This window comes from Egretta garzetta, unplaced genomic scaffold (assembly GCF_000687185.1).
Source record: "Egretta garzetta isolate BGI_Z169 unplaced genomic scaffold, ASM68718v1 scaffold202, whole genome shotgun sequence".
Taxonomy (NCBI): domain Eukaryota; kingdom Metazoa; phylum Chordata; class Aves; order Pelecaniformes; family Ardeidae; genus Egretta; species Egretta garzetta.
In genome coordinates, this window is record NW_009258891.1 from 829,854 (window position 1) to 839,863 (window position 10,010).

General features: G+C 59.9%; 1 protein-coding gene across 1 annotated transcript in view; it reads right to left on the reverse strand.

Annotated features, from left to right (window-relative positions):
- Nucleotides 1-3,415: 3,415 nt before the first annotated feature.
- Nucleotides 3,416-10,010, reverse strand: part of LOC118451798 (uncharacterized protein ENSP00000471857-like) — a 34,814-nt gene continuing 28,219 nt past the window's right edge. Inside the window, exon 4 of the mRNA XM_035889740.1 lies at nucleotides 3,416-3,522. Coding sequence (XP_035745633.1) covers nucleotides 3,416-3,522 — 107 coding nt within the window. The remainder of the gene's footprint in view (nucleotides 3,523-10,010) is intronic.

A 10,010-nucleotide genomic window follows, 5' to 3' on the forward strand; every position in this document is an offset into this window, starting at 1 on the left:
CTGCCTCACCCCCCGCCCCAAATCAGGGCTTCAAGTGCTCAGAAAACAAAACTGCCCATTCTGAGGCAGCCAGGCAAGGCCAGAGGCTCCCAGCAGTGTGGGCACAGGGACACTGTCTGTCCTGACCCCCTCCATCTCAGCTGGCAGGGCATGGTCCCCTCCTGCCCTGCCTGGTGCCAGCACAGCGTCCCACACTCCAGGACCCACTGCGACATCCACATCACCTGCACCTACCGATAGCTGTGGTGCCTGTTTCTCCCCAGGGACTGTGGAGCGCAATGGGGACGTCTGTGCCTCCTTGCAGCCCCAATCACCCCACAGGGGTCCCACACCTCGGTGCAGGGGCTGGGGGTGCCACCAGGGCTGGCTGCTGGGAGAGGGGTCCGTTCCTCTCTGGGTAGTGGGCCCGGCCCTGGCCCCAACCCGAGTTGTGCTGAACCCCACTAATCGGGAGCCTTCAGTGGAAAGCCCAGATGTGCTCCCCCATGCCTGGGTTGCTCTCCCTCGGCCACTTCACCCCCAGCATTTCAATGTCTGCCCCCCAGTATAACCCCAGACCCAGGATAGGACAAATTGGGATGATTGCAACACTGATCCCAGGGGACGTGGCAGCAGATCACGCCAGGGAAAGGGGGCTGTGAGTGAAAGGAAGCTGAGGGGCAAACCAGGGACTGGGTCCCTGTATCAGCATCCCACGCTGAACCCCTGCAGAGTGAACCTCTGCGTCTGAGCAGGAGGGGACGCCCTGAGACAGGGCTGCCTGGCCCCACAGGGCTGCCTGCAAGTGTGCTGCTCTCCAGCCAGCCCAGAGCCCACGAGTGCATCAGGAACGGGGAGTTCAGTTACGCCCCACACCCCTTGGGGTGTATTTTGGGTAAACGGCATGTCAGGGAGTGATGCTGAGACTAAATTTAGACACCAAAAATGATTACTTCTTGGAGCAGCTACTTGGGAACCCACAGCCCTCGACTTGGCTCCAAACGTTACTATCAGCGAGCTATTCCCTAGCTCAGATTAAACGTTCCTGCAGGAGCACCAAAAGCCAAACCCTGGCTGCAGAATTGAATTTAAAACAGGGAACTACATAAAAAACTAGGAAGTTTGTCAAAGCGGAACTAAAAGGGGCAGCTATAAGGGTTTAGTTTTTGTCGGCAGCACAAAGGCTATTTAAGGATGTTCTGCCGGCGGCTCGGAGCAGATGCAAACCCCGTCTCCAAGCAGGGCTAAAGCAAGCCCCCGAGGAAGCTCGTGCGGCCCTGCAGCCAGGTGCAAAGGCTGCCAGAAGTACGATGATGTCTTTCAGGAACAAAGTTGTGTCCTAGTGAGGAAACAGTAAAGGCTGAGCCCACTGCTGCTGCGTGGGAGAATACAGCGAGGAGAACAAGAGAAATTTGAGGAATAGTTTGTGGAAGGAATGGAGAGCGCAAAGTGGCTAGAGGGACTCCGGCAATGCGGGACACATCCAGAGGACCGTGGATGACACCCGTATTGGACACACTTGTAGGAAGCATTCCCAAGAGCAGAATTAGTGGGTAAGTGTGTAATTACAACATACCGGGGAAGCGCTGACACAGCTTTGGTAAAGGAAAATCCGGCTCATGCCTCCTGGAGGGATGCAGGGAGCACGCTGCTGCAGGCTACCAAGAGGTGGTGGATGAGTGCCCTCACCAAAGGCAGATTAAGCTTCCAAATAAACTCAGCTGCCATGGGATGAGAGGGAAGATCCTCACGTATCTAAGAATCGCTTACGGGACAGAATGCAGGGGTAGGCATCTCTGGGCTATCAATAGTCATTTTCTTCCGTGGCAGGGATCCGACTGAGGCCTCCGCCACGTGCTGTACTCATAACTCATTAAGAAAAGGAAGCGATAGCGAAGAGTCAAAACCCACCAGCAATGCTAATTTAATCACCCTTAATATCCTCGCCCTATTTCCCTAAGACCAGGACTGACAGAAGATTTGCCAAGGAGCTGAGCGCTGGGGCGAGAAGGCGTCGGGTGAAGTTTGACACAGATGAATGCAAAGTGAATGCCAAGCAAACACGAAGCGAACACAAAGCAGCCCTGACTCGGCGTGAGCACCACCAGGCTGTGAACCAGCTCCTACGCTGAGCAAAGGGATGGCAGAGCTGTAATGGGAAATTCCAGGAAATGGCCAGCTCAGGGAATATTGCTGAGGCCCTGTGCAAATCCCACTGCCCCAGCGCTCTGCTGCCTCTGGCTCGGAAAAGATCCGGAAAGTGCAGCAAGGACGAGCAAGGTCTAGATGAGCTCCTGGGTTAAGAAGAGCTAAATCAAGCAGACTGCTTCATCCTGGACGAAGCTGATCGAGGAGCGACACAGGGAAGGTCTGTAATGATGAATGGTGGGTGAAGCAGGGGAGGAAGCTGCTGCTTTTTGTCCCTTCCAACACAAAAATTAGGATCGAGGGAGACCGCGAGGTGGCAACAAACACCAGGAGAAGGATGTTCGCCGCATCCTTGGTTTTCCCGACTGGCTGACTCCTGACACAGCCTCTCTGCAAAGCCCAGGCTTCATAACGCTGCTGCACCAGCTGGGTGGGAGCCAGGAGGGTGCCCTGTGGAGATGCCCCCTCCCCACACGCAGCCCTCAGCTCGCTGCTGACAGGGTCTGGGCCCCTCAGCCCCGACGGGGAGCCAGGCAGGAGGCTGGAGCTGCCGTGCAGGCCCTGAGCACATCCAGAGCAGAGCAGTAACCCTGCAGTGGTCTCAAGTGAGAGACCTCGGAGGGACAGACAGGTAGTCCCAGGCAAGTGTCAGAGAGGCCTCTGAACACAGGTGGACACATTGCTCTGGTTCACCATCCAGCGGCCACCCTGTCCCCAGCCCTGCCATCCCCCCCGCCCCAGCTGCAACCCTGGGATGCTGCCAGCCCCAGCCTGGGCAGGGTACCCCACCTCTGCCCATGGGCTGCCAGGAATTTGCTCAGCTCTGCCTGAGGGTTTCTCTGTCATCACCTCTACACAGAGTAGAGAAACTGAGTCACAGATGGGGGATGGGTTTGTGGGCCAAACCTGGGCACGCAGAGGGGATACCTTCACCTCTGGTTGTCCAAACGGGGACACCGTACCACTGGGAACAGACCCCCTGTGGTCTGGGGGCAACTGGCTCCTCTCAGTGCCACCCCTGCCCATCCTCATTGTCCCAGAGCACATGAGGCAGTGGCGGACCCACAGCTCTGCCTGGGACGGGGCTCTGCTGCAGCCCTGTGCATGACACCCCATGGATTTGGGGGCATCTCTCCAAGCCCCCATGCTCAGGGTTCCCAGGCCATGGGGGCACAGCTGGCTGCCCCCCCACCCACATGGCCCTCACCTGGAGCCGAGCCACTTCCTGGCTGCCCCAGGAAGGACGCTGGTTGTGGGGAAGGGGTGTTGGGGGTCCAGTGTCGGGACCTCACCTGTGAGACACCTGAGAGCCCCTCAGGCTGGACATGGTCTCCTCCAGGTTCTGCCGAAGGTCCAGCACATTCTGCACTGTCCTCTTCCTCTGGGACTCAGGGTCTGCAGAGAGACAAGGCGGTGGCTTTAAAGGGATGAATGGCTCCTGTGCCCCTCTGCCCGTGGCTGTGCCCACCAGCTCTTGCTCTGCTCGCTGCGACAGGACAGGGCAGGGCTGGCACCGGGCTGGAGCTGCACCACCACAAAATGCCACCCTCAAGGGTGCTGCAACTGAGACGGGGATGTCTGGTCCAGAAAGGACAAGCTGGGGGGGACCAAGTGGAGCCACAAGACCCAGGCAGGTGACCAGAGGCCAGCTACAGTCACACAACCCTGAAGCACCTGAAGTGACCGTGCTCCATGGCACCACGCAGAAGCAGCCATCCTGGGAAAACATGCCCAAACCTGTCCCTGTGTCCCCCAGGCCCTGGGGTGCTCTGGCCTGAGGACACGGGCGCAGCAGCCAGCAGGAGCCAAGGAGATGCTGGGGAGCGGTGCAAGCCGAGCCCCACTCCTGCCTCGTGCCTGGAAGAGGCGGCTGCTTCTGCTGGGGGCTGGAGCAGCCGATGGGACCAAGCCCCCCATAGGCACAGCCCAGGGCTGGAAACCCCCAAGTTCTGGCCACCCTGGGGCTTCTCCAGGTGTGCACACCCACAGCACGGGCGTGCACGCACACACAGAGGTATGCACCCCCCAGTCTGCATCTGTGCACACGCATGTACCTGCACCACAACCACTGCTGCACACACGAGTATACACACATGAACATCCACACACGTGTGCATACACACCTGCTACACACACACACCTGCACACACAAACACGTGCACACACACCCCCAGAGACACCCACACGCACACAGAGAGGAGGGGGGTTCACTCCTGGCACAGCCCTGGCAGTGCTGCAGGGCTCGGGGCCATGGCTCCAGCCCCCACGCCCCTGACGCACTCGTGTGCATCCCCGGTGGCTAACAGCCATGCCACCGCCGCTTTGATCCCCGATTTCAAGCCTTTCAGCCGCAGCCTGCCATTGAACCGCAGTGACAGCAGGCGCCAGGGACGCTGGATGTGGCTCCTCCTGATGTAACGTGGCAACCAGCGCCTCAGGATTTGCAATGGCACCGTGTAAGCTGCAGCAACACAGGGACCGGGGGGGACACTGCCAGCACACAGCCCGGGAGGCTCACCGCAATGGCACAGCCATACGCCCAGCGCACAAGCAGGGCTTGCGTCCCGTTGTCCCCATCACACGCGAACCATGCCACCAGACACGCCACAGGCAGCACCCATGGGTGATGCTGCCCCATCCCCAGGCTCTGCTTGCCCACTGGCCTGGGCAGGACCACCTCAAACCAGTGAAGCTGCTCCAATTTATGCATGACCCTGGAAGGTGGTGACAAGCAGTAACAGCCCCAATGAGACAGGTTAAATCAAGCAGGTTAAAACCAGTTGTAGACGAGTGTAAGAGGGCTGGTGAGCCCACAGGGCACCCAACACAGCCAGCACATGCCATCGCGTAAAGACGCTTGGCCTTGCGTGTGTCCAACCACCCTGGTCCAGCTCCCAAAGCAAGGCTTAGCAGGAGGCAAGTCGTGAACTCATTATTAAATCTTCATTGTGGCCTGTGCACATTGCAGGAGTCAATCAAAGGCACAGATCCTCCGACCGGTGCCCCAGAGCCACAGGGTGGGGATGTGCAGGCAAGGGCAGAGGGCTGGAGGCTGGAGCAGAGGGGGCTGCGCATGCGGAGCTGGGGCACAGAGAAGGCTTGAGGGGCCTTTGGTGCAGGAGGCACCCCACCCTGCTCTGTGGCTGGGGACAAGGGGACTCTTGGTGCAGGAGGCCAGCACCCACCCTGCTCTGTGGCTGGGGACAAGGGGACTCTGTGCCCCTCTGGTGGGGTAGGCAGAAAGGGCAGTGTTGGCAGATCGGGGGTGCATCAAAGCTTCCAGGTCCTGCCCTTGGGCTGCCTGGAAAGATGGATTTTCAGGACAGAAACCTGAGGTCAAGTCCACTGCTGCCACACGTGCAGTCTGTAGGGCAACTGAAGATTTTGGAGGGGAGGCACATCTGAGCCTTAGGGAAGAGCAATAGAACACCCACCAGTGTCCCCAGGTGGGTCCATACAGAGGACTCAGCACCCTCAGCTCCTCCATCCTGGCCGCATTCGGTGGGTGCTGTCCACCCTGAGCCCAGCTCCTGCAGCCAGAGAAGGTGGCACACACCCCCCAGCAGCACCATGTCCCTGTGGGCTGGGTGGGACAGAGCAGGATGGGATGGAAGAGCCACTGTTATCCCCTGGTGCCGCCAGCAGTTCCCACCTCCCTGCCAGCTCGGCAGGGTGCTCCTCCTGGGCATGGCTCCCTCCCAAAACCACCCCGGCTGCCTCCCCCGTGGCCAGCCGCAGCCATTCCCCTGGGCACAAAGCCAGTGCTTGGGTCTGGTGCTGCCTCCCCACGGGCACAGCTGCCAGGGGGGCTGCTACAGCCACCCCTATCCCAGGGACCAGCAGGGCTGGGGCGAGGATTGTGGCCAGCAGGGCGAGGGAGGTTCTCCTCCCCCTCTACTCTGCCCTGGTGAGACCCCACCTGGAGCACTGGGTCCAGTTCTGGGCTCCCCAGTTCAAGAAAGATGAGGAACTCCTAGAAAGAGTCCAGAGGAGAGCAACTAGGATGATGAAGGGACTGGAGCATCTCCCCTATAAGGAAAGGCTGAGAGAGTTGGGCTTGTTCAGCCTGAAGAAGAGAAGGCTGAGAGGGGATCTCATCAACACGTACAAATATCTTAAGGGCGGAAGTCACGAGGACAGAACCAGTCTCTTTACAGTGGTGTCCAGTGACAGGACAAGGGGCAATGGGTGCAAACTGAAACATAAGAGGTTTCAGTTGAACATGAGGAAAAAACTTCTTTACTCTGAGGGTGCCCGAGCCCTGGCCCAGGCTGCCCAGGGAGGTTGTGGAGTCTCCTCCTCTGGAGATATTCAAAGCCCACCTGGATGAAGTCCTGCGTAACATGCTCTAGGAGAACCTGCTTTAGCAGGGGGGTTGGACTAGATGATCTCCCGAGGTCCCTTCCAACCCTTGCCATTCTGTGATTCTGTGAGCGCTCCCTGTGTCCCCCATGCAAAACCAGAGTGGCTGGCATGTGGGTGCCACCTCCCCCTGCACCCTCAGTGCTGCTGGGGGACCGTGCAATGAGGACCCCTTGGGCACCCAAGGTAAGAAGCAGCATCCAAGGGCTTGGGTGCCTGGCAGGGGGCTGGCGGGTGCTTCAGGCCCCATGTTTCAGGGTGACAGCACTGACCCCCATTCCCAGGTTCAGTCACGGCACTGTCAGCCATCCATGCCCAGCACAGTTCGCTCTCCTGGCCCCCAGTATGTGGGCGACAGTCCCGGTCACTCTAGCCTCCGGAGTCGCCCTGGGAAAAGCAGCAGCTCTCACCAGGGAAAGGGCCAAAGTGGGACTCGAGGAGCTGCTCACCCACCTCTGGCACACACACCCCCCACTGGCTGCATCGCCAGTGCCTCTCCCCACTGTGCTGGGCTGGGGCGGTGACACCAGGCCCCCTGCAGTCCACTTTCCAGGTGCAGCGAGGGGCCGGGGGCTGTCTCGGGGCTGGCTGGGCTGCAGCGTGCCAGAGCTGACCGAAACCGGAGCTGCTGGGAGAGGCTGGAGTGTGGGAACGGCAGGAGTGCGCTGGATTCCTCCTCACATCGATTTAGCAAGCTTCCTGCAGCCAGATGTTTCCAGCTGCCAGAGTGGGGAGCAGCAGGGACGGCTCAGCCTGTGCTGCAGTGGGGTCAGTCGGACACCCTGCCTTGCTGGGCTCATTTTCCCGGCAGCGATGGCCAGGATGTGTCCCCCAGTGCTCCCCACTGCCGGGGTTGCAGGCTTGGGGACCAGCCGTCCCCTCTGCCCTGGCTCCAGGCTGGCTTGCAGCCCCGTTAGCAGCTCCCTGCCACTCTCGCAAGCTCCATCCTGCTGTCACAGAGAGAAGGGGGTGCTGGCTCCCGTCCTGTGCTCCCCTAGCCCAGCCACGCAGAGGAGGGCAGCTGCAAGACACAGCCACTGTCCCCAAGCCCTGTGCAGGGAGGCCACCAGGCCCCACTGCCTGAGTCGCTCTTGCCTGTGCCAGGCTGGGTCTAACCTGCCCTTGCTGGCTCTCTGCCCTGCCCTTGCCTGCAGCCGTGCTTGGGCAGCTCTCCCGGCCCCCACTGCTGCTCCTTTCTTAACTGAGCGCTCTTAGTGCGCCCTCCAACACTGGCAAACACAATACGGCTTCGCTTTGCATACGGGGAAACTGAGGCAGGAACTCCTAGCCCACCCCTGGCCACCCCAGCCTCTGCAAGAAATCTGGCACTGTGTGTGCCCAGCCCTGAGCCATGTGCCACCAATCACCCCCGTCCCCTGCCCTGCACAACTGGGGAAGCAGCCGGTACCATCGCTGAGAGAAGGAGCATTGGCAAGGCGGGACGTGGGGCTGGAGGCAGCCAAGGAGAAGGAAGAGAAGGAGGAGGGAGAGAGCTGTGCTGCGAAGGGCTGGCTCAGGGCAAGCTGCTGTGTGCTGCTGGTCTGACTGTGCTGGGCACCGCAGAGCCAGGGCCGGGGGAGACTGGGGAGCTCCAGGTTGTGCTCACGTCCACCCCTTCCCATCACCTCCAAGAGCAAGCAGTGGCTGCTCCTCTTGCTCCTCTACCTGCACAGTGGGGCACAGCCACATCCCCACAGCCGGGTGCTGCCGACGTGGCCAAGTACGTCAAGGAATGAGGAAACCATCAACTCCAAACGGCTCGTGACAGCTCATTTCAAAGGAGCATGTGGCCAACAGCTCCTGCTGGGGCCAGGCAGAGCCGTGTCCATGGGACACGTGTGCCCCATGTGCCTTGGCACAAAAACCCGCATGTGTGTGTGTGCCGCCCGAGCGCTTGTTTGCATCATGCATATGTTCATGTGCCGGCCACATGGCAGCAAAACCCCTCTGCCCGCAGAAAGGTGCATGTGCATGTGCACGCCTGTGGCTGCGGCCTTGCACGTGTCCCCACGTGTACGTGTGCCGGCACGAGGACGGCAGCAGCCAACATCAACAGCGGCACGAGTGTGCCAGGCTTGCATGGATGCACCGTCTGCGCCTGTGTTCATACGCTCAGCACGAGCGTGGCAGTCGCACGCGTGTTTTCCTGCCCTCCACAACCCAACCGGTCTCATTTCAGAAGATCAGACCCTGAAAGGACTCCTGGTGACCCAGTAAAGATTTTAACGGCAAGTGGGAATTTGCTGTAAAAGGGCTCATGGTGTTTCTGAGTCATACGGTGAGCCCCTATTACACAGTAGCTGCAACGAATTTCCCCAGGCCATGAAACATTTTTAACTGGTTGCTCAATTCCTTCCAGCGCATTGAAAAATACACTAATAAACTCTGCAGTAAAAACCATTCTCCTGGGGCTGTGAGACTCCTCCAGCCCAGCCGAGCTCCCCAAACCCTCGCACAGATACACGCTTCTCCCACCGTGCTCCCTCAGCCCGTGCTCCCAGCTGCATTTATGAATGAATCGGCCCAGGTGTCGTTTTGCTGGTATTTTCCCTGCAAACCCTCCGCTCCGGCACCCAGAGCCCACCGCAGCGGGGCTGCTGGCCCAGGGGGAGACCCGAGATCCCGCGCCTGGTGCAAACCTTGCTGAGCCCTGCGGGTTCCCAGCTTGCACCCCTCAGCATGCAATTTGGTTACCGGTGTCTTGGCGTGCCAACAGCAGAGTCTTTCCATATGGAGTCAAATGGCTTTATCTTGCCTTTCTTACATCCAGCTCTGCTTCACGCTCCCGGATGGCTGGGCAGGGGGATGGTCACAACCTGCAATCCTTCTCCCTGTGGCTTAATTAATTCTCTTCCTCCCCGCCAACAGCTACCAAACAGGCTAAGTGAGCAGCGGAGATGGCTAACAGGGCTCTGTGGGGCGACTGCCAGGTCCGCAGTGTTTGCTTCCACCATCAGCCTTGTTTTCCAGCCCAACCCTATCCCCGCAAACCCTGCATGCTCCCCCCAGGGACATACTGGGATGCCCCAAAACCACCCCTCTCTCTCAGGAGATGCCCCAAGGCACCTTGGCTGGGCAGAGCTCATCCCCCCCACCTGGTGCCCCAGGAGGGCATCTCGCCCCTTCCTGCAAACCTGTTGCCCCACCCCATTGGAAGGCAGCAGGTTCATTAACACTCGCCATGGTTTAATTGCTTTAACTGCCAGGGGCTTCTTGGTGTGAGCTGAGGGCTGGCTGCCAACCCTGCATCTCCTGCAGCAGTGTCCAGAGTGGGTCCTGCTCCCCAAGGGGCAGGGACAGGGCTGGGAGCCCTGTGCTGTCCAGCACCCTGGTAACACGGTACCTGGGTACCCAAATGCCCAACCGGCACCTCCAAAACACCCCGAGCAGACTGATAGGGAGGAGCACGGCCACCGTCCCCTGGATGAAGGCAGCAGCCCGGGGCTGATGGAGCTGGACTTGCTCTTCCCTGGGGACGCAGAGGAACGGCAGCCTGCGGAGGGGGGGTGCGCGGGGGGGGC